Source organism: Dicentrarchus labrax, unplaced genomic scaffold (assembly GCF_905237075.1).
Source record: "Dicentrarchus labrax unplaced genomic scaffold, dlabrax2021, whole genome shotgun sequence".
Classification (NCBI taxonomy): Eukaryota; Metazoa; Chordata; class Actinopteri; family Moronidae; genus Dicentrarchus; species Dicentrarchus labrax.
The window spans coordinates 14,296,301-14,321,091 of NW_026136706.1; the positions used below are offsets into that span (position 1 = coordinate 14,296,301).

A 24,791-nucleotide genomic window follows, 5' to 3' on the forward strand; every position below is an offset into this window, starting at 1 on the left:
GTCACTTGGTGGTCAATACTTACTGTTTATCAGTTTGCTTTGTGAGTACAGCAGCTTTCACCCCAAACAACATGATCTGTCCAACTGTGAATGTGATTCTTACGCATGCAAAGTAAAATGTATTATTTACATTTAATATAATGCTCAATACCAGAACAAGGGTTGGCCTGATCCCAAACCAGCCCCTGGTCAGAATTTGAGTATAGATTTTGTATCTCGTCTTGGGGGTTTAGGGGGCTTGATAACAGAGAGGACCTCTTTGGCATAATGAGTGTGGTGCAGACCAGCCTCCCGCAGGGCCTGCTCCACCCGCACTCTTGGATCAGACACAATCTGGAGGAAAAAAAACCCAGAATAAATAATACATTTCCAGCTGTTTCAGACAAGATCACACACACACACTATGTTACCATTGTTTATTTATATGGTTTGTCCCAAATTCTATACTTGAAACAAGATTAATCACTAATCCTTCGCGGTTTGTTATTGGAGAGGATTTGCACACTTTGACAATCATTGGTCCTTGCCTGTGTTATACAATAACCATATTCTAACCTGTTCTCTACATGGATGACACAACCACACACAGAGACTCTAAAGTACACTGAGGGGCTGGGTGGCCTTGAGATCAAGGCGGTGTATAAAGTTCTCTGCAACGAAGACAAACAGAGTTTGAGCAGCCATTCAGCTTGCATAATTTTCCTCTACTGCATGGCTCACTGGTCATTCTCGCCCAAGATGAAAATAAACATATTGTAAACAGCTCAAAATGATCAATATGTATGGAAAATATGGCTTTGCAGACACATAATGTGTAGAGCATAGATAAGGAATTGACCAAATGACCATGCAGCTGCAGAGCTTTTGTAATCATACAAAGCTAAAGGTTATATGAGGGTAAATGTTATCATGCCTCACCTGAGAGTCTGTGTACGTGTTAATACTGTAGAGAGGCCTTTGGAGCTCAAACTCCTTTACATTCAACTGTCGACTCCTCCAAGCCTCTGTATCTGCCATCATTCTCTCTGGGTCTGCCTCTGCCACCACCCCAACCTAAAAAGATAAATAGGAAAAAAAACAAAAACAACATTTAATATATTGATAACATATAATTGCATTCTTACTTACTGCCATAAGGTGGCAGTAATGCCTCAACTCAGATAAGCACAAGGCTTCCCTTGAGGGTCATTTCAACTGACAGGGAAAATCAGAGTGGTTGAAAAGGTTAAGAGCAGATAATGATCCACCTGGTTTCTGAGAACTTCCAGACGATTCTGTCTGTCTTCTTCTTCTCTCTGCCGCTCAAGCTCCCGCGCCTCTCTCTCCTCCATTCGCAGCTGTAACATATTTGCCCGAAACTGCACCCTAGAGGAAGCACAGAGGGTATGGACATCAGACCCGAACAGCCCCTCTCCTCCTCTGCCACCGCCACGACCACCATTACCTATCACTCCTGACACAGCAGGCCTCCAGGCTGTGGAGGGTTTTATGGAGCTCCTCTCCCATCATCTGTTTTTATCTCTATCTCAGCGCCCCCCCATGAGTCAACACCATTATCTGTTACTAATGCCAGTCTCTGCGAGAGTCTGCAGAGAGATGCTAAGCAAATCACACCAAACAGAACAGGTTTGAAAAGTAGAATCCTCTATTTTTAATGAGTAATTAAACAGCTAAAAAGCACTGCCCTCTCAGGGCAAACAGCGAGTACTGACACACTGTGGAGCACCCTTCGACATTACTGTAGCAAGGTGAGAAGTTAAATGACTGGAGGTCATTTGACAAGATTTTCAGCTGCTGTTAAGTTGCAATTACTTCACTGCGTGAAGTTGAGGAAATCTGAAGTCATCGAATACAAGCTTAGTCCTTAACATCCACTTTTCCTCTTTTATTTTACCTTACATAGCTCTACACTTTCAGGCATCATCATATATATATTTGTGTACCAGCATCATGGCAACTATATAATGTTTACACTGAGTACTCAAAACCCAATGGTATGGAAATATTCTACATGTCTTGTTGATCATTTAAGAATAATTTCCCCTGCACAAAATGTGCACAAAATGTTATTGTAATGGCAGCTAATAAAGGCAAAATTCACCCTCAGATATATTGTTTTATATTATCAGTAGGGCTGTGTATTAGCAAGAATCTGGTGATACCATACGTATCACAATCCACGGTTTATTCAATATATTGAACTGAACCCTCAGTTTACTTTTACAACACTGCTATCTAGCCAGGGTTTTCTACACAAAAACATGATCCAATGTTTTTGAGAATCAATACAATATCACAAAACAAAATATTGTGATACAATATTTTTCGGTATCAGTGATCCAAGATTTTGACACAGGGTGCTGTTAGTCACTCTTCCTTAGTCTCTCTCTCTCCTCTCTCTCTCTCTCTCTCTCTCTCTCTCTCTCTCAGGGAAAGGGATATTAGGACAAGGGATATTCTAGCAGTTTAGTACTGCACTTCTACAAAGCTTGGTGACAGATTGAAAGAAGGAACTGAAACAGCAAGGCTGAGATATCCTGACTTTTAGTCCCTGGTATGAGTAAACCTCCAAAACTGATTGATCCTATACTTGGCAAAAGGCAACATCTTTTCATTAGACCCTCCATGCCTTGTAATTGCCTACGTCTTTCAAACCCCAAGCTAAGATAACCTTGATAACATCAGCAGGGTTATTCTTTCAGACTTTCTTTCTTCTTTTCAGACAGATGAATCTTGTTATGACTTGTAAATTGATTTTGACACAATCGGTGGAGTGCTGTGCATAATTGTAACATAGCTGTCATAAGAGTAAAATGAGTGTGATATTATTGCAATATAAAATATGAATGTGCATTAAAATATCTGTAATTGTAAACAGCTGTAGGCCCATGAGTAAAAGGGTATGTGTTAAGTTATGGTTGGTAATGGGGATAATGTATTCTCAGGGTTCTGGACTCTCTTTTGGCAACTCTTCCTGAAAACTCAAGGTCCCATGGCACAACACTCACCTCTCTTTATCTCGCCTTGCCTGTTCTTCCATAATGCTTCTCAAATTAGCAAGTCTCTCTTGATCCCTCTGCTCTAGCACCTCCGCCCTCTTCTTCTGCTTTAAATAAAACTGCCTGACCTGAGGGAAAAACAACAATTTACAAAGAATAACGAAAAAAAGTTAAACAACAGCCTCAACAACAGTAGCCACACTCCCGCTAATTTGACTCCCACAGAACTCTTAGGATCGTCATGTCCTATTGATTGTGACAGAACAGGAATCAGATAAGTGTAAATAGAGAGAATGAGATGATATTTCACTGTCTGGCAGACTATTGTGCTAAATTATATGGAATCCAATGCAGCCTAAATGCTCTCATTAATCAGAGAGTGTCTCAGTTTGCCCATGCTCTTCTAGCAGACCCCTGAGGAGAGAGTTAATTAAACACTCAGACACACACACACACATTCTGGTATTGTTGTACCTGAGAGGACAATAACCAAATTGAATGATCAGAATACCCAGATAATCTTAACAACGTATGCTTTCAGTTTAATTTCCATGTGTGCCCACAATTAAATCCTTCAAACAGTGTAAGCACTGATGGTAAGCAACTTGTCATATCTCAAAAGCCTTATTAAATGGTAATTTTATTTTATACAAAGGTTCTCATGTCCCAAAAGATAATATGTTGTTATTTACCTAAGGCAAGCAAGTAATTTAAAAGTGTACACAAGTTTGAGACAACTACATAGCAAATCCAGTGATTATATAAAACACCCTACAATCCGGTGCTCTTTCTGCAGGCATTCAGTCATATTATGTTCTGTGAGAAGTCATTCATACACTCATTCGTACACACACCAAAAGATTTTAGCGTGAGCTGACGTGCCGCATAGCATTTGGTGCTTTTGAAAAGCACTTTCTTTTCTGTCAAATCATTGCTATTTGTTTGCCTATTGCTTGAGATCCAGCTGAGCCAATGTGACTCTTTTTCACTTTTGAGGCAATTTTCTCAGCACCGGCAACATCCATCTAAACCCAACCCATCTATGCCTGCTGTCCATTAAGATATACAGCAGATTATTCCTGCTGATGACAGCCCTGTTTTTTTGATTGACCAAGTTCTCTCTATTTTGAGCTGCCTGTGTGCATCTAAAGTGGGCTAGCTGCATGATAAAGAAGCATATGAATTTATAGTGAATTATCTTGTTTTTTCCATGTAGATAATACTCTTGTATACACAAGATAATAAGTTATGCACAACCCATATGTGTGAGCACAGGATAAAAAATACCATCTATCATCTAGAAAGAATATTCACTGTAATATACCTATTTATGGAGATCTCTTGGATAATAATATTTTCAGTCAACTTTCTTTGATCACAAAAGTTGTATGCAACCTTTTTTCCCCTGGTAACACATAAGGAAGGAATTAAAATCATACACAAGCTTGCACACATTCATATGCAGATGTGGTGACATTGCAGTGTTGCAGGAAGAAACTGACACATTCATTGTGATGGGTGTGTTGAGGACGTGTTTACTTTTTCTTTCTGCTGTGATCTGATGGCCATCTCCTTCTCCTGCTCCCTCTTTACCCTTGCCTCCTCCTCCGCTTGTTGTCTGGCAGCTATAACTGCCTCCAGCTTCGCTACCTCCTCCTGCTGGGCCCGCCACTGCCGCAGCTAAAGACACACATGCAAATACACACCAGGGAGAAACAAAAAGCAGGTTATTGGCCATCAACAGCTGTCTTGAAAGAATCACTCACAGGGAGACAACCAGCTGAGCTCCACCGGCATGGTTCCAAAGTGTGGCATGAACTTTAGAAGAGGTGTCAAAAATGCCTTTCACACTTTGCGTTAGATCACCTCAGGACCCATCAAATCATTGAATCATAAAGAAAACCCTCGTGTTTGAGCTCTATTACAAACAGAATTAATTCTAGTGAGGAGAGTTGCCCTTATATAGAAACTCAGATGAGGTATTATACACAGTTCCAAGAAAGTCAAGAATAAATCATTTTCCTCTAGATACCCATCCAACTTTTAAACCATAAAGATTCTGAGTATTAACTTTTAGTTTAAATGTATTACGCAAAAGATATAGCTCCAAAATAGCAGCTTTCAATAGCAGCAACTTGGTGACTATGGATTTTTCTCATTATCCAATTGAGTTTAAAGGGCTTTTATGAAACAAAGAGCATGCGCTAACTTGTCTGAAAATATGGTAATCACCAAAGATGAAGATACAATGCTTGACAGAAATGTGACAAATTTTTCTCTTCTGAAATTGTGCTCATGTGTTTGAGAGAAAGCAATCCTCACTCACCCAGCTAGACATTTAGAAACAGACGTCTAAACTTATCACACATACGCACACACATTTGCTGGGGAGTGAGTGACAGGTTCGTTATGCAGCAGCCTCTCGGTGGCGTGCCGGGTATTAAAGAGTCGCATTCCGACCGGGCACACAGATTCACAGATCTATCAGAGGAGAGCTTAGGAATCCCTGAAGTAATGAACTGCAAATTAACATGGTCTCACACACATTAGCACCAGCAGTATCATCAAGTCAATCATAGTTGATGTCTGCCTGAGAAAAAGCAGCAGCTGCGTGTTTGAGAGAGGACTCAAAACAATCCAGTCTCTAATCCAGTTGCATTTCACAGTGTTGAAGCTGGAGAGACACAACATGGATTCTTCTCATGCAGACATTTAGGGCTCTATTTTCCAGAAACTGGGCTCAATATGCAATTTTTGTGACCAGAAGAGCAATCCTGAGTACTGACAGAGAGGAGTGACTGAGTAATGATGGTGCCAGCACTGTGTCAATATCCAAGCTGCTACATATATGCTATGGAAAAGTAGTCTTGCGCTGTCCATCTTTCCTGTCATGGAGTTCCTGCTGTTTTTAATATGTAATGTGAACCCACTGGTGTTGGCGCTTATTCCAATATTGCCTTGTGTAATATAATCTTGTGATTGTAAAGGAATTATTTCAGTGTTTCCTTGAGTAAAATACCAGACCTATACAAAACCTCAAAAGCACATTCAAGTTTCAGCATAGATTGAAAAGATGCCTGCTAAAATACTTAATTGGGTAGAGTATAAAAGAGGTTTTTTCCATACAGTTCATATAAAGGGTTTAAATACATTTTAAACTATCAATATTTCATGGTCTCCTGGAGCTCTAACCTAGAAGTCCAGCTGGGGATTTTTTTTTGCAAATCATTCCCCATATTTCTCTCCTTCTGTCCCTCTGAAAATAAAATTAAATAAGCTTTTTACAGAAAAACAAGTGCACATAATTAAACCATCCATCAAGCACCGGCCTGGCCCAGATAGGACACCTGCATGTTTGATGCTTGGGACCTTGAGAGATGGGGTGTACAAACAACCTGATGGGTGGGCCTGTAAAGCATATTTTTTGGGACATACAAACTAACATGTGACAAATAACATGTCTTTGTTTTTTTTTCCATAGTCTCATAAATCAAAAAGTTAAAAGTTCGGTTTCAGTAGTCATCTAAGGTCACAGAACAATCTGAAATGTATCTTTATAGCTTAGATCCACTGTGAACACTGTAAGAGCCACAGTGGATGAATGTATTTTGTATGTCTTTCTTGTTTAGGCAGAGATGAAAAGGCCTTTTAGGGGAGCACAAAGAGAATAAAATGTTCATTATGTACAGTCTACAGTAATTTGTCACTGGAATCTCATTTTCTGTGAATTCAAAGGGAAATGGGACACCATCCTTTTTCATAGCAGCACAAAATGACTGCAGAGATGTCAGAATAACAAAAGAATGATAGGCCTTTTTATCTGCACACTGCAGCCTGCTCAAAGCCTTTGTTAATACAACTGTACAGTTATCGTGATGTCTTCTGTCAGGGGGCGTTGCAGCAGCCGTCAAATTTTCTATTGCAGGTCATTTAATGGCAAACTTTCAATATATAACAGATGAGGGAAACAGATTAGCTATGAACTCGTGCAAAACTGCAAAGCTTCGACCAGTATCGCTGCTGTGAATTGGAGCAGCAAACTGGAGAGAGTGAGTGGTGTATTCATAGGAACAGCACCACTCCTCCATATGTGGGACCAATCTACTGAGTGACATTAATGACACATGAGATGTACTGAATCTTTAAAGGGACAAGAACTAATGTCCATTAAGAGATGAGAAAAAATGAAACTAGGCAATTATATTTGTATTTTCCACAGCTAGCACAGTCAGAATTTTCCTGAAGGTCCATAACAAGTACATCACTTTGCGGTGGAGGAATTATACACATATGAGCAATTAACTCCTCAGAGAGTTGTCAGCCCAAACACTGTGTGGCCCACGCACTGTCTCAACTACTGAGACTCTGCTGTGTCCATTCAGCCACCAGAGGGATGAAGAGCTGTACTTTTTAGTCACTAACACTCAGTGACAGGGGATCTGCTAATACACAGTGCCTAGAGAATACAGGAAGGGCACACAGATCATGCGGGCATAAATTAATCTGTAACAGTGCTGTTTATATTAAAAAGTACTCTGGAGAGCAGAAAATGAAAAAAATAGCTGTTGCGCTGAAAGAAAACCTCCCGTCTCATGAAAACCTTCCTTCTTACAATTGTTGCGTCGCATGTCCTATTGGCCTGCTCATCCCTTTCCCACCTGAACATGTTGGAGCAATCCGTCATCCCTCCAGGGTTTATTTACTCATGTGGAAAACACAATCGCTCATCAAAGATGCCTGGGAGTGAGATATAAGTGGGAGGCAAAACAAAAGCAAGGACAGAATGAAAGGCTGGGATGAACAGTAACACCAAGAACAATGCCGGCTAATTACAGCAGCCAGAGCGCTGCAGAACAAACAGCTGATGATTTTAGAAGAAGAGTCTGTTTTTCACTGATAAATTGGAAGGAAATAAGCCATGGCTGACGCATTCACACCTACTACTACTGTATATATACTGTATATTACATCGGCAGCTCCTTGGAAAGCTGAAAATCTGCTATGTGATCAGTAATGTCATATGTGTCCAGACACATGATTTCAGCCAGTCATCTTTACATGGCCAATCTGTGGTTCTCAAGAGGAGGGGAGAAGAGCTGAGGTCTGTGTGACAGCCCTGCCCTTTCCAAAACAGAGGGGTACACGGTAACTCTGAAATCAATTACCCTGGATTTCTTCCCACTACATGTCCATCAGAAGAGAGCTGGCAGCACACAGCCGTGCTCCCTATAATGAGGTAAGAACCAGACGGGCACTGACCAAAAATCATCCAAAATATGCTCTTCTGAACGCTTGGAGGCAGAGACAAGATTAGATGGGGAGGGTGGTTATTTTCATTATCATAGCGAGACAGTATAACAGTGTAAGTATTTTACTCTTTAAGCTGGAAATCACAGCAGTCCATTAACTTCTTAATCTATTTAAAAAATGCTGTTAACATTGATAGAGCTGTTATAAAAGATTAGTTTATTTACACAACTATTTCATTGTTTTCATCTATTTATTTGAACTAACTATTTAAACTGTTTAGCCATTACTATTTTATTTCATTGGTTTATTCATTACTTTTATTTAACTATATAAACTGTTTATCCACTTTAGTGTATTTCAACTGTTTACTCATTAACTACTTTAAGAAAAACTATTTCAAGTACTCTACTCACTCGCTAAGTTTCTTTTACTAACTCTCAGTTGCAACAAGTGGAGTTAATGTGTTACAACCATTGACAGTATATATGATTCATCTGGGCAGCTTATTAGCACCAACATCACACCAATCCTATCCTTTTATTAATCAAATCACATATTTTTTTTGTTGAGTTGAGTTTAATTAGGTGAGCTTTCAACATAACCTCTGGCAACTGCACAAGAACCCCCTGGGGTACAAGTACCCGTAGCCTGTACCCTTATATGTACAACACACTATGCAGATAAGCAAAGTTAAACAACTGAGGATGAATTCCTCTTAAATAATGGATCACAATGTTGACCAGGAGTCCTCTATAAAATATATATTTTCATAGCCTTCAGGTAGCCCGCTAGCTGCATTGTGCAAGTCTTCAACTAAATCATACTACACTATACAGCTGACATAATAAAGCAGGAATAAAATTTAAAGTGTAGAAATGGAGTTGATCTCAAGTGGGTTGAGTGACTCACAGCAGAGTCAGGAGAGTTGCTTGGGTCAGAGGGAGCAGCTGCAGAAAACAAAGCGTTAAAGATGCAATGGGAGGAGAATCCATCTTGTTTCGCCGCTGTGTCGCTGTGCTGGGATGATAAAGGCAGTGGAAAGAAAGATTGGATGCAAACAGGCGTCCATCTGAGCCTCCACACAAACGCAAATATGTGCACATGCACTGCATAAACAAAAACGTAGTGTGGAAAAGCCATTGGGAATGAAAATGGTTGTGTGATTTTATTTTTCTTATTGCCTCAGAGACCCATAAAAACAAAACCCAATGACTTTGCCATAGTCTATGTTCTACTGCAGGTATACAAAGAAAGTCAAAGGCCCCTGTAGTTTTCAAAAATACATTAAAAGTGAGTTTGCAGATACTGTCTTGAATATAAAGCACATTTCATCATTTTAAAAATTATGCCACAGTCATTGTAGTTGTATCTTAAACTCCATTCTAACAGAAATGAATGGGAATTCATTACTGACCTTGAAGTTGCTTCTTCACTTACAGTACATCAGTAGTAAATTAAAGAACACAGTGAAGGATAAAGAGAAAAGAGTCCAATTAAATGTAACAGCTGTATAATAAAAGCAACTCAGGAGAAAAACACAAGTACTGTCATGTATTATGTCAAAATCTGCAAGCTGTTGACTGTTGGAGTACATGACTCCCAGGAGTTAAAACAAACACAAAGAAAAACAGATTAAATAAGACTTTCACTGTGGCAAATACAGTGGAGTTGATGTTTTTAATGGATACTTACGGCAATATGGAAATCCTAGGCTATATTAATATTTTCTCTAAGACCAAATTGTTCTCTATCAGTAAAATAAAAACCTCCGGTCTTTTCTTTTACATCAATAAGTTTAAACTATATAGACTCCAAAGCAAGGCAACACAGCCTCCCTTGTATGTTTGGTAGAGTAATGCCACCTGAGATTGTACTCCTTGATTACGGTACATTTCTCCTTCAAATTGTGGCAGGAAGAATTCATATTAAACTCCATGAAAAAATAATCAATTGTCAAACTCTTCTAAAACTGTCCAATCTTTGTTTTAGGTTTAGAGAGAAAGATTTTGGTGTCATGAGGTATACTGCAGTAAATCAGTGTGCTGTAGGTTCAATCTAAAGTGTTTATGTTTATAAGTTTACACAGTTAGGTGCAGCTTGTGAAAAAAGAGATAAAGAGCCAGTTTTTATGGCACAATTTTACAGGCTTGCTAGAAAATTAAATGATAACACTAAAATCACAGAATCTGCCCCATGGGCTGAGACAATGCCTGGAATGGGATATATTGCACCTGGCTCTCCTATCTTTGCAGAGACATGTTTATCCAAAGCACAATTGAACATTTAAGTGTGACACAGATGTGGAAAATCAACTATTGCACATGGGAAGTGGTACAAGGAGTGGCCCACATGACAAAGAGAGAGATTGTTATATATTGTTGTGTTTCCACAGTCCTAACATGGAGACCTGAGAAAAGATCCCAGCAGAGGGCTTGTTGGTTTGTTAGTTCACAATATACCCGGCTCGGCCTCCCAAGAATATTCTTCACATACAGTGGAATATGTGCATTTTCAAATTCCTTTCTTCTATCAAAGCAAATCAAAGCTAAAGTTTACTTATAAAGCACATTTAAAACAATACATCAAAAACAAAGACTATTAATTAGAACCTAACATGGACTGGTAAGCTGGTGAGTAGCTAGTATGTCCACAAGATGATAAATCGGGGGACATCTGCAGGTTGAAATACACTGAAAAGAGGGGGGTAAGAACATGTAAACTCTATAGGTCTCTAGGAAGCACACCCAGGACCTTGTTCCTCCAAAGCAACAGTGCAAAAAATGAAACCAGCACGCTTCCCCTTGTTTAGTGATATGTTTTGTTGTTTGACAGAACTAGACTCAGAGGAGATGGCCCACACCAACCCTATCCCAGTACATCAGAGCGTCTCGTTATCTAATCAGCCACAGGACATAAGCAGCATTTTTTTTTAACTGGCAGGCAAAGCAAATTCAATTTGTACAGCACTGCATCAACAACACATGGATTTGTTCACATGAGTAACTTGTTTGTTGTGTGAATGTGAACTAGCACCCCTCAGAGACAGCAACATCATGTTTGCAAGACCATCCTTATTAGCTTGTTTGCATTCACGGCCCATCCCAAGTGGCAGCTAAAGCGAGAGATGCTGTCAGGCAGCCTGGCGTAATATGCAGCCTCGTCAGCAGATATACTGTACACAAGAAGGCAGTCAGACACCGCTGCCTGTCTGGTCCTTCACACATCCCTCACAACAAATATTGCATCTACATAGTTAGAGAAGGACACAGAAAAAAGCACATCATACTAAGTATTACTGGAAATGAGCTAAATTATGTTCACTCTACCAGCAGATGAGAATGAGAGTGCTTTATAAATAAGAATGATAGAGAAGTAGACCACAGAGAGCTCATACTGGGTAAGCTGAAGAGCAATGAACAAGCTCAATATTAAAGTTATAGATCCATTTTCTGCAGGGATTAAAAATGGGCTGGAGGCACAGAACTGTAGCATAATTGCTAAAATAAAAAGTGACGTCTCATAAAGTTGGAACTGTTCCTGAAACGAGACAGCTCCTGCTGTGAAGGTATACCAGACACTGACCTCCTCCCTGAGATGTGAGCAGATGTCCTGCTGGTGCTGGCGGCCTCTGTGGAGCTCCAGCTCCTCCTGGTGGGCATGCCTCGCCTCCTGCATGGTGACCAGGGCTCGGGCCAGCAGCTCTTCCTGGTCCCGCTGCCACTGCTGGGTCACCACTCTCAGCTGTGTCTGGGTGAAGCGCTGCCAGTCCCACGCACGTTCATGCTCCATCTGGAAGAACAATAAGTATGGAGGAGGCATTGTTTGCACATGGTATGGGGTGACACAAAGGCATTACTCAGTGTCTTAATTGGTGTATTAGTTATCCTTATAAGAACTGAAAAAACCCAATATGAATATGAAGAATACAATGTGCACTGATGTATTATACACAGTGTTGTGCCAAATTGATAACATGCAAAAAGACATCCCAAAACATCCCTATATGATATACTATCTTTAATAATGGCAGCAGGACCATGGGGAAAACTCTGTGTCAGATCTAACTCCACTGGTGTATAAAATGGTCCCTCTCTCCTGGCTGTGAAATGTCCTGAAGGAAAACAGTTCCTTTCTGTGTGAGGGATGCCTGTAGCTATTCATCATTGTGTCAGCGCTCACAGAGGCTGCATCACTTGGCTGCTTCACTGGAACAGAGGGAATGATATTCATCTATGGGCTAATAGCGGCTAACTGACGGTGGGATGGCATTAGACGGCTGACTGGTTTTATTGAAAATGAGTGAGCTGACAGGCCTGCCAATGGAACAGAAGTGCCAGAGGCAGTCAAGCAAATCCTGTTTATTAATGCACAACTTTAGAACTTGAGGAAGATCAACCCTTTGTTCTTCACTTTCTCTTGTCCTCTCCTTTACTACCCTCGCCTTTGTGTGTTGTTAGAGCACAAACACAGCATGCGTGTGCATACATGCTTGCAATGTTTCACCGGCAACACATTACATACAGCATATATGTGGAAGCATCCACCGCACTGTCTCTGCAGTGCACACTTAAAGTGGCACGACACTTAGTTTAACTGCTGCATCCACATTCCCTCTGCGGAGCTCTGTCTCCATCAGGATTGAGCCATACAAAAGAGAAAATAAAAATGGCCTCCCAGATATAGCCAGAATAGGTAAGAGATATGAAGTGTTTCCACTATTGCCATGGCACATTATGAGGGTATTACTATGAAATTCTGCTGGTACTCTGTTAGCCTCCCACTTGTTATGAGAGAACATCAAAGTCATAATAGATAATAAAGAGCCCCATCCAGCAGAGGGAGATGTCCACTCTAGGCTAGCTGGAGTATCACCATCTGATGGTGGTGAAACTGACTACTTTAGGTCAGCAAAAGGAAGACAGAAAACATGTCCACATACTTCTACTGTACATACAGCATAAAGTGGCACTTTGCTGAGACAGTGATATGTAATTGGGTTGCAATTGCAGGTCATGGTGAGAGAAACTGTTGCAAGAAATTATTGTAAGTGAGTAAATGTCACCAATGTAATTCTCTGAACCTTTTCCTTCTGCCCTACTTACTTCTGAATATTTCTCTTCAAAATCAAATGGAGAAACTGAAATGACAATCTCACAGTAGAAATATTTTTACAAAGCAAGATTATTTTAAAAAAAGGTTCTCTCTCAAATAATTCTTCACAAAGATCCCAAAATGGAAAAAAAAATGTCAAAACAGCAACTGAGGAGAGCTCATTTATCATTGTTACACTGCACACCTTCTATCTAGTTATAAAAGAGAGCTGTTGTATCTTGCATTAGAATTTAAATTAAAGACTGACAAAACCAACAGAAAATGATGAAATCATTGTGAAATGATTGGTCACAGATGGAACTAAAAAGGCAGGTGAGCAAAATAGTAAGGCTCAACCAGGAACAGCCAACAATGCGCTGAAGTGAAAATCCAAAATAAGAAAAGCTTAGAGCTAAGACATTGACTCCACAGAGACGATTCTGTAATTAAAGTACTAACTATAGAATTTCCAATCGAACCATATGTCTGCAACAGCAATGGGAATTACCTTTCACACAACAAATATAAGGGAAATATCTGCCCATAACAGACTGCTGCGAAACAGTTTGGCTTCTTTTTTCCCCACTTTATTTCTAATGAAGCCAAAACTTCACAGGTGCAGAGCTCGCTTCAACTAGGGGACCATCCTTTGAGCTTACTGGATACCAATCAATGTCATACTTGTTCACTTAATTTAGATTTCAGATATAGAAAATGCCACAAAAAAAAGTCTATACAATCTTGATTTAATACACTGATATCAGAATAGCATTTATGCACTTAATCAGTGAGGTTTCAGCAACCCAATTTGTAGTTCACACTGATTATCTACTGCATGCAAGGCAGCTTGATTATGACTAATAGCTGAATTAGGTGGAGTCAGCACTACATCAACTCTTGGTCTGTTTCTGAGCAGGTGAAAAGTGTGGAGAAAAATTGTTGAGGAACACATCTCTCCCTCTCCCTCTCACACTCCCCACCCCCCAAGGCTGAATGATCACAGCTCTAAATGCAGCACCCAGCTGGAACTGATATGAGGACAGGTCTCTGGGTGCGGGTGAGGGAAGAGAGCGGGGCTGGCGGTTGTCATGGCAATGGTGGGCGGTGGCGTGAGCAAGTCGTCCACAGTGGGTGACATGGCACATCCTGCAGTGTGCTGAGCGGATCATTGTCCAGGCTTATCTGTGTGTCTGTCCACTCAGCTCAGGCTACTGAGCAACATTGATCAGGGAGCCGGGGACGCACACTGCAGGGATGCTTCAGATTGGTGAAGGGAGTTACATTTTTAGATGGGCGTGTGTGTGGAAGTGCACCAATATACAGTATGTGCGTGTGTCTAATAGGGTATGTACAATGTGTGCAGTTCAGTCATGGAGAAACATTAAAAGGGCAGTGGGCAGTAGCAAGGCAAGTAACCTCCAATTGCTCAGTGGTCAGCAGATCCGACTGTGGTTGTACTAGGCAGCTTCAAGGTGTAATGATACTTATATTGTACGTCATGGTACAGTATAAGTGTGAACAGGATTCCCCTGAAAAATAGAACCTTACTCTCAGGGAAACGTCCCTGGATAAAGAAATATTTTCATTTTCAATTCATCTTCCCAATACTATAAAATGTCAGAAAGTAGTGAAAAAGTTTCCAGAGTCTAAGGTAACGTCTTGAAATCTCTTCTTCTATCTTTTTGTTTGACCATCAATTCAATACCCAAACATACTCTGTTTACTATTGTGTGAGAATAACAAAAGCAGGAAATCTTTCAGTGATTTGAGAGCGTCAAACTAATTTTTGTCCTTTTTGCTTGAAATATAACGTACAAATATTTGATAATCAAAATTGTTGCTAATGAATAAATATTTAAGTGTAATAGTAACTATCAGGATTTGTACTGTAAACCACATTGTATGTACATCGTTCCAGGCCATGAATGACCAGTGTGTGCATGCCTGTGTGTTTACTGTACATACATTTCATGTATTTGATTTCTTCATTTGACAAACTTAGTACATTTTTTTAATAATCAACTAAATCAGTTTTCTTTTTCTCCAACATATTTTGCCAAAGTACTGACCAGTTCTTGTCTAGTTTTCTCAGGGAAGAGTCTTTGCAGCATGTCCATGTAGAGTGCTCTATGGTTGGGTATGTCATGAGTGTACTGAGACAAAGTGAACTGGAAGCGTTGGTGGTCATCTGCACACCAGCCACATAATCTGAAACAGATTCCAACACAGGACATACATACATATCAAAAAAATATATAAATAGATAATATTATGACACTATGTTCCCCTTCCTTCATTTTACACAATTTTATTTCCACAGGGGGATAAAGGATAAATTGCATACTACTCATAGGAGCTAACAGTGCTATATAGTAACCATATGGAAATAAAGCCATGATGTGACTTTGAGACATTGCTATAATCAACCTCCTGGTGAGAAACACTTGCCATGTTCAACAGCTTGCTTCTTGGGAGTGAAGTGACTGTGCCTCTATATGCTGTTGATGTCCTGCTGAGCTTTAAATCTTTCATTTAGATCTGCCAGCATACATTGGAGTTCTACATATAAGTGGATTTATCAAAACAGCTAGCTGAAAATCATTAAAAGCCTAATTCTATCAAAACTGAGGAAGATATTGAAGATCTTGCCTTAATACACTTATAACATATTAGCTGTACAAATCACCACAGTTTTAGTCAATTCAAAGCTGAATTTAAGTTGTCCTCAGGCCTACCTGTCAGTTCTTTGCAGTTGTTCTTGCAGACTCTGCACCCTCTTCTGGTACCTTTCTGACAGGGAGTGGAAGGCCTGGATCAGGGAATCCTTTAGCTCTGGATAAGGGCAGTCCGAATCCAAAACCTCCTCTGGAATGGTTTCTACGTTCACCAGATCATTTGAAGTACTAGTGATATATTCCTGTGGAGGACAATTATGATCATCTTTGAGATATGTAATAAAATATTCAGACATTTGCTTTAGTGATAGACTGTAGTGATTACTTTCTAAACTATAATAAAGATTGGAAATTGGTGTCTTGCTGAAACAGAAGGAGGATACAAAACCAGCAGAGAGAAACTTACCTCGAGGCTAAGGCCAATGATCTCTTCATCCAAGGCCAGGTACTCGGCATGAAGTTTAGCATTTATGTCGTCTTGCTGGACTTTAACAAAGTTGATCTGGTAATTTAAGGATAAAACCATAAACAATAGTTATATAATTAAATACATACTTAGAAAACAAACAAGGCTGTCAGACAGATTGAAATCAAATGGAAAAGTATGAATTGTTACCTTACTATCAAATGGATTATATTGTTTTGGGAAATAAGAGTTTCACGTCTTGCTCTGACTATCCAGGAATTCCTCTGATATCAATAAGAAAGATTTTTTTTACAGCTAAAATATTACATCTAAAAATTTAAGGCCGTAGGGATACAAAGAGCAGACTATCGGCTGTAAGCCTTACTTCCTTCTAGTTATGTCTGCTCAGATCAACAGTAATGTTAGAACACAGGCTCCCCCTCTTCTCTCAGACGCCAAGATTCAAAAACATTTATCATTAGAGTGATTCAGTGATAGCAAGTAATCAGTAACTGCTTATTTTCTGAGATGTTAGATAGCATAAGGAAAACAGCTGATTAGAAATGGAGATAAGGCTTATCAAATAATTAGGTATGTTTCTCTTTTTCAGAAAAGGAACAGGCTCTTTCAATTCTTAAGTGACATTCCCACAATGCCATTGCACCCGTTATCCACATAAGCAACATTTGATGGATGGATGGATGGATGAATGGTATATGGGTCATTGTTTCTGAAAATGATCTGTTATACTATGTGTTAGTACATAGCACCCAAAAAGGATCTCTCTTTGAATTTGTTGCGAGTCAGAGAGTGAAGTAATGTGGAGAAATAAGAACAAACGGACAAAAGTTATGAAAAAAACAAAAAGACAAAAAGGGGGAGGTTGTCCTATTGTGCCCATGCAGTCAGGTGGTTAGGGGCTGTGGGCTAGCAAGAGTAGAGGGGGTCATGGGAAAGAAACAAGCATGAGTGGGCCACACAGAGGAGACAAAATGGCTGGCAGACAGTTCATTCCGGGTATGGTCTGTCTTTAAAGACCCCTGCTTACTCCTTAATCTCGCCATTCATCTCTAGAGCTTCCAAAAAGCCTCTGAGAGTCAAAGGCAGAATTGGTGACTTAGGGACTGTGGATATCTAACAAACAAGAGATTCATGGACAGTGAATGTGATTCTGTGTGCAAGCTGAGATCATTGTGTGAACAAGCAGGAGAGTTTAAACTTTTGTTGGATGTGCAGGACAAACTGACTGGGTTTCGTACCTGCAGTGAGAGCAGACAGCCAAGATTCATTGTTGAAGGCTTTGAATACACTGACAGGATAAAATACTCCCAATGGTTCACTAACAGCCCAGTACATGAGTTGTAAGAGCAAGGATTCTCAAAAGCTGAACCATTTTATTTTTCATATCACACAGATACCTGTTGTATTACTTGTTCCCAGTGTGATCGGGGGGCAGTGAGGTGCTGATGTTTTAGTTCACCCAGTCTGAAGCACAGGTCATCCTTAAGCTGATGAACAGGCTCCACAGTGGCTACCCTAAATGCCTCACGCTCCCTCTTTAGGTCCAGCCCTAAACCCCAACATAGACATACAAGGACACATATTAGTAGACTGAAAGAGTTACAGTTACTAATACCATTTAAAAACTACTGTTTACCATAATCTGTGAGTGTGAAGATGGCAGTGTCTGTTCCACCATTTGGCCGGATCTGCTCTAAAAAGTCATGGATGTCGTTCTCAGCCCTCTCCCTGTTTTGTGAGAGAGAGATAGAGCCTTTGTTCAATACACATGTTAATCTCGCTAACAATTAACATTAACAGAACTGACCAACCAAAGACTGACTCTAGACGGGGCTGTTTGTGTTTTTCGTGCATTTCGCAGCCACCATAGTTTCTCCTCTGTGCTTGGAAGGAGAGGGTGAACTGAGGGAGTTAACTTCACCACCAAATGCTACTAAATCCTACACACATGGTCCTTTAAATAAATGTACTTTGCGCCACTGCACACTACTGATAGATTTTTAGATTGGAGGCACGGGTGTGGGATGGGGACCAGGTCTATCCTTCCATGTATCGCACACACACTATCTCAGACTGGTGGGACATAATGTATCATACTAACAAGCCTACAGCAGGTATTACAGTAATTGTTTTCTTCTTACTAACTGGTACAGGGGTTGGCATGATTGTGAATAAAGGAAGACGAGTAACCATAGTGATATACTTGCCTGTTTTCCCTTTTGACAAGTTGGCTTTTGAATCCCAAGGTAATTTAACCAGATATATGTATAGAGAGTTGCAAGCAGTGGCACATCTTTATGACTAGGCTCATTACTGAGGCTCACACTTGTGTACATCATTAACCTTGGGTGGCTCAGACACAGTCATTACGCAGCCAAACAAGCTGCACCCCAGAGCTAGTGCTGCCCTTCTCACTTCACAAGGCATGACACCGCTGGGGCCCCAGTTCCTACACTTCTGCTTCAGCACGCAGAGCGAGTGTTCCTCCATTCAGTATACCCCTCTGTCCACACACAGCTCTAACCCCCCTCTGTTTCTCACCCTTTAACTCAATATCATCACTGCAAGAAAATCAGCTTAAATCTTCCTTCTCTTCTTATTTTCTCCCTGATTCATTTTTCTCATTGGGCTTACTTCCCCCCTGCCCCTCTTTACACCCTTTTTTTCCATGCAGGTTCCTGTCTGGGCTCAATGGGGCTTAAGTGGAATGGTTGCGTGGTGTAATAGCAGATTCAGAAAGCTGCAGCAGATAATGACAGGGAGTAATAGGGGGCTCTTACTCAGCCTTTTGCAGCCTGGGGCACTCTCTGCTCCACACCTGCCTGTGCTGCCGTAGTATGGAGCTCTCCTTGGTTGCCTTGGCTGCACAGCGAGTCTTTTGAACCTATAAGACAAGGTTTAATGCACAGCAGGAATAAACAGTTTCCCTGGAACTGGAATAAAAAAAACAAACCACTGTAGTGTTTGCTTTTAAATACACTTTAGCCATGACATTTATTTGCTCTCACAAATAATTAACTTCATCTGGAAAACCTGAATCTGGAGTGCTTTAATGCATCAATTATCAGGACCATTTTATAACATCGGAAAAGTATAATCACTATAAAGTGAATAAATCATGAGGTTTGGTGAAACAGAAAAGTCATTTTTGTATCCTATAGCTAAGAATAAGTTGTTCTCTCCGCCTCTGCACATGAGGGATGTTTCTATGCAGGCATTTGCTTCCGTCTTTATTAGCATTGTGTCTGTGAGAGTCTCATAAACTGAGGTAATTCAACTGAAACTGTATCACTGTTAAAGCATGAAAGCAAAATAAACAGCAGCAAATTAAAATAATCAAGTAGAAACATGCATGACACGCATGAGGCATGTTATTAGGAGAGGAGGGGGAGGTAGAAGTCTTAATCTACTCTCATTTGTTTTTCCTTTTTCATCATGAAGGAACAAGGCCCTCGTTCAGAGCACTCTCAGTGCAGCGATTCATTGTCTTCTATCAGTGTTTTCATACACACGCCACTGGCTCAGATAATTGTACAAAGGGAAATCTCACATAACTAATACATGAGTACCATCTATTTCATATTAATAGTAAATCTAAAAGGAGTTAGGCTGTTGATTTATGTTGTGACTGTCCATCTATGCATCAAGTGGCTGCTGCTGTTGTAGCAAAAGAAGTGTGAATATATTGTGCTGGACATTTACCCTCGGGGTGACGTCAATTTTATAGTTATTGGAATCAACAGCGTTCAATCTGAAACCAGTGCTGCTCTGAAGGAAAAAGGCCAAATTAATGGCATCCCATGCCCCTTGCAGGCATTGAATCGTAGGTGATCTTAATTTGCATTGGCTATCTAATAACTTGGCTGAATTACAAAAACTGTGCCTGGAGCTGAACTTACATCCAGCCAAATAAAACCATTAATTCCCCCCTTATCAATATTATATTAACTATTAAAACACAGAGTGTCCTGTCAGATTTCCATTCACACTGTATTAAGAAAAGGCATTTGCACCATTTAAGTTATTATTTGTATCAAACAGATTTGGAGAAAATATATGCCTCCTGTATTTCTTGTCATAACTTCGCCACTCCACATTGTAATGTACATTTTTACACCATCTTAAAAAGCAAAAACAGATATATTTGATATACTGTTCATATTTTTATGGCTTTTGTAGTCCTTTCCTTTACTAAAACTGTGTTTATTGTTATAAACCAAAATACAAGGGCAAATTCCTTGTATGTGTATGTGAAAACCTCCTTGGCAATGTAACTGATTCTGATTATATCTAACTTTATATGAGATAGCCCTTGCACATATATAGTCTGATTTGGATGCCTTTCAGATATCTCAGTCAATCACAGCCTTGACACTACATATACAAAATGTGCATTATTTTCAAGGTCCCTGAGAACATTTAAATGGATAACATACTTTCTTTTATCACCTACGTGGAACACCTGAGTTGAAAGTTAAAAATGTATTCAAATCTGACGTTTGCCAAAATACATACATACCATAATACAGTCAAAAATCATGTCTGTACTTGATTATGAAGATATTGTGTAAATTCATTGGTCTACCTTTGTTGGACACCGATCAGCCATAACATTATGACAACCTGGGCACCCTGCAACAAACTGTAGCTCGTCTGTTGGATCGTACCACACGGGCCAGCCTTCACTACCCACGTGCATCAATGACCCTGTCTCCGGTTCACTGCCTTTCCTTCCCTGGACAACTTTTGACAGGTACTGACCACGGCAGACCCAGTCGTCTAGCCATCACAGTTTGGCCCTTGTCAACATCGCTCAAATCCACACACTTCCCACTTTTCCTACTTCTAACACATAAACTTGAGAACAAAATGTTCACTTGCTGCTTAATATATCCCACCCACTGACAGGTGCCATGATAACAAGATCAGTGTTATTCACTTCACCTGTTAGTGGTCATAATGTTATGGCTGATCGGTGTATAACAGTGAGACTGTGTTTTATACATTTCTTGTTAGCCATAGGTCCATTTCCCAGCAGATATTTTGGCTTTTCATAGTAGAAAAAGTACAGGTGTTAATAAAAACATTAACAATGGCTCTGCTCTATTTTTCACTCTTTCTATCTGTATAATAGCTTACTCTGTGGTGAGCAGTGAACTCAGATGTCAGACACATAATAATCATGTTATTTTGTGTCAACATTGACAGCTACAGTGTCGTCCGACTGTTGTTTTTTGCATCTGCGGCACATTGCATTGTAAATTGCAGCAGAAAGTAGTGTACATGCTATACATACAAGGCTTTTCCTTCCATTGTGGGAATTTTTTTCAGGACACAATATCTTGCATAAAGTTCTTAATCAGAAAAAGATAAAATGTAAAAAGAAATCTGATAAAATAACAGAGGGTAAATATAGTACACGATTGTATACACCTTTGCTTTTCCTAGTGTGACATGTCAAAATATCATCCATGAGAAAAGGCCAATTGTATGTCTATGAAAAAGTGGGATGGCACTTTTGAGAACCGTGAAAAGGGTATATTTGTTTTTGTAATGAATTTTGAGCTGTGTTTGAATTTTGCAAGTTGTTGCTATTTTATTTTTTCTTGAACCTATACTTTGAAATAGAGATAACCTCTGTGCATATGTGCATGAATAAAGGAGTGTTTCAATTATGCACGTTCGTATTTTCAAACTGGGCCATCAGCATTAGTATTAGTTAGTATCAGTAATGGCTTAACTGTATCTCATTTTTAAACATTCATTGTTGAGTATTTTTTACTCTATTGCGAGGTACCTTTTTCTTTTTCTTTTTTTACAGTGCTGCTGAAAATCTTATCAAAAGGGCAAGGTTTCAATATCTATTAATGCTGCCAGTCCCTTCCTGGAGAGCAAGAAAGATCCCATGCTTGAGGCAACTCATGGTCATTTATTTACCCTCTATCACATTACCAATGGGCAATGCTCAGAAAGCCTGCCTTTCAGCGGGGCAACCAAATGTTAACATAGCCTGTCTTATCTAGGTTATGCAGAGAGCAGGGTTGGAAGGAGCCACAGGCAACCATAATGATACTAAAAGGCTTCTGCCACAGTTTACCAATTAAAACACCACAGGTCTAACAGCTTTATCACAATTGCCCCTAGCATTAACTTTTTGCTCTGCTCAGAGTCAGAAGACCATGAACCGCAGTTTTATAAAAAACTCCAGGCAGCCAAATGAATATTCATGAAACTGGCAATGCTATTGTGTATATGGCAGCGATATTACTGCTCTGTTTCATGTTGTTGGACAAACTATAAAGGTTATGCAATGCCTGTTTTATATGGAAGGAAATCCCTTTACAGTATGTGGTGTGTAAGAGATAAAAAAGAAAGGTAGACAAACATAAAAAAAATATTCAATTTACTACTATTGGAGACATACTGTTTTATCACTTCACATTAAAATCATGTTTTTGTCAGTAGAGGCACTTCCTGTGGTGGGTAATAAGAACTGTGTGCTCTCTGGAAAAATATTCTATATCATAGTGTTGTTGCACATTCTTCTTTTTTTAGTGCTGAATCATCGTGTTAGTAACCATAACAGGAATGGATTTCATAATAAAATAGCAGTTTTAAGCACAGGCATGATATTGATAACAAAAAATTACCTTTTGTCCAATTAGATCAGACTCCAGGCGTTTGGCATCAACAATGGCTTGGAGTTTTTTATATTCAGCCGGTCTGTACTTTGAGCTGCCAAGACCATTTTTCATCCGCAGTGTCAGTTTTTCTGCATGGATGAAAGCAAATGATATGGCTGAATTAGGATCACTGGAATTGTTGAAAATCTCATCACTTTTAATGTCTGAAGTTAAGTCTTTATGCTGACTTTAGCAAAAAAAGAAACAGAGGTAAAGACAGAGGAGGAGCACCAGTTGAGCACTAATGGATTGTATGGGTAATTTGGAAAGGACTGTGTGGGGAGGGGTGCAGCACAGAGCAAAGTAACTGTGTCAGACAGTTTTTTTGAGTTGTTCAGCTGTGACTCAATGAGGCAGGTGAATAAACACAAGCAGTGCTGCCTCTAAAAAGCATCAAAGACTTGACAGTACCTGGAGAATTCAACATGGGGACTTCAGGTCAAATCTGTTCATCAGATCAATAGGCCACAAGTCAGAGTCACAAGTCAGCAATGTTTCAGGAGCTATTTCTGCAGACTTACCCACATCTTCTGCTCTATAGTTTGTGATGAACGTATGCGGATCCCTTCCACTCATCACTGTAGAGCGCTATTTGCATGCACTTACAATGCCTGCAAAATAAAGACATTTTATCACTGCTTATGAAAAATGTTGCGCAAAGCTTGATAAAAAATGAGACTTTACCTGGGGGGTCATTCAAAAATGATTATTAAGAGATACCAAACCAAAAGCAATAAAGCGCAATAAAAAAACAAACTTTGCCATATTTAAAAAAAAAAAAATTTAATAAGCATTAAAACATTCTGGCCATACAGGCATTGTGTCAGTTAACATGTACAAGTACTGGTGTGAAGTATGCAGGAAAGGATATGTGTGAAATGAATACTGACTCTCTGTTAATAACTGATACCTTTTCCTCACATCTCCGGAAGACACAGGCTTAACTTTTGAAACACAGAGCAAGATTATCATTTTTCATTACATTAACACCAAACGGCAAGGTAAGGTTAAGATAGGACATAATAGCAGCCTAACATTAGCTATTGATTTTCTCAGGATGATTGTCCATACTTGAAACATTTGAATACACCTTTTAGAGCTGATTTTATTGGGCAATTAATTGATTAGGCAAAAATGTCCAAAATTCCTTGCTTTCAGGTTTTCAAGTGTGAATATATTTGCCGGTCCTCTAAAATAGTAAATCAGAAAGCATATAGATATTCAACTGTGGTTGAGTCAAACTACTCAATTCAATGACCAGAAATAGTGTTGGGCACCTTTTTCTCAGTTAATAGAGGTAATAATCGATAATGGGACATAGAATAGTTAGTTGCAGCCCTACTATAGTTCAACAATACCACACACAATGAACACAAACCTCTACAAAATCGTACAAAAGGCCGGTGAGCTGGAAAGGTGTCACAGTTGTTTTATTATGTTGTCGGTTAAGCTAACTTGCTAGGTCTACACTGATGTCAAAACAAATTAAAATGTGACAACAGTGTGAACAGAACCACTGGTACTCTTTACAGAGCCTCATAATATAACTTAATGCAACACACACACAGCATAAAGTCTGTCTATGCGAGTAAAAATGAACATATCTCACCCGCTGAACCCTAGCTTACCTTGTGCTATCCCACTCTGCACAGTGTATGGGGTTGAC

At 39.7% G+C, this 24,791-nt stretch overlaps 1 protein-coding gene across 6 annotated transcripts; it reads right to left on the reverse strand.

Annotated features, from left to right (window-relative positions):
- Nucleotide 1: 1 nt before the first annotated feature.
- LOC127365833 (coiled-coil domain-containing protein 148-like) lies at nucleotides 2–24,787 on the reverse strand. 6 transcript variants are annotated; one of them, XM_051404360.1, is made up of 15 exons: nucleotides 24,036–24,787; nucleotides 23,647–23,736; nucleotides 23,093–23,214; nucleotides 19,223–19,326; nucleotides 18,079–18,170; nucleotides 17,840–17,991; nucleotides 16,422–16,517; nucleotides 16,076–16,257; nucleotides 15,410–15,548; nucleotides 11,832–12,038; nucleotides 4,539–4,679; nucleotides 3,009–3,127; nucleotides 1,248–1,365; nucleotides 919–1,053; nucleotides 2–333 (listed from the first exon to the last, which is right to left on the reverse strand). In XM_051404360.1, exons 2-15 carry the CDS (start codon nucleotides 23,699–23,701, stop codon nucleotides 190–192), a joined length of 1,806 nt encoding a protein of 601 aa, XP_051260320.1. In that variant the 5' UTR covers nucleotides 23,702–23,736; nucleotides 24,036–24,787; the 3' UTR covers nucleotides 2–189. The 6 variants fall into 6 exon arrangements, with proteins under 6 accessions (XP_051260320.1, XP_051260321.1, XP_051260323.1 ...); XM_051404361.1 differs by having other exon boundaries at nucleotides 24,016–24,787; XM_051404363.1 differs by having other exon boundaries at nucleotides 24,754–24,775.
- Nucleotides 24,788–24,791: the final 4 nt, after the last annotated feature.

What these genes read in the sequence shown, in the direction of transcription:
- LOC127365833 (XM_051404360.1), bottom strand. Translation starts at nt 23,701, where the DNA reads ATGAGTGGAAGGGATCCGCATACGTTCATCACAAACTATAGAGCAGAA. An exon ending in TCATTGGCCTTAGCCTCGAG is followed by an intron (nt 16,258 to 16,421) that starts GTAAGTTTCTCT and finishes TGTCCTCCACAG; the next exon opens with GAATATATCACTAGTACTTC. An exon ending in GATCACAGCAGAAAGAAAAA is followed by an intron (nt 3,128 to 4,538) that starts GTAAACACGTCC and finishes TTTTTCCCTCAG; the next exon opens with GTCAGGCAGTTTTATTTAAA.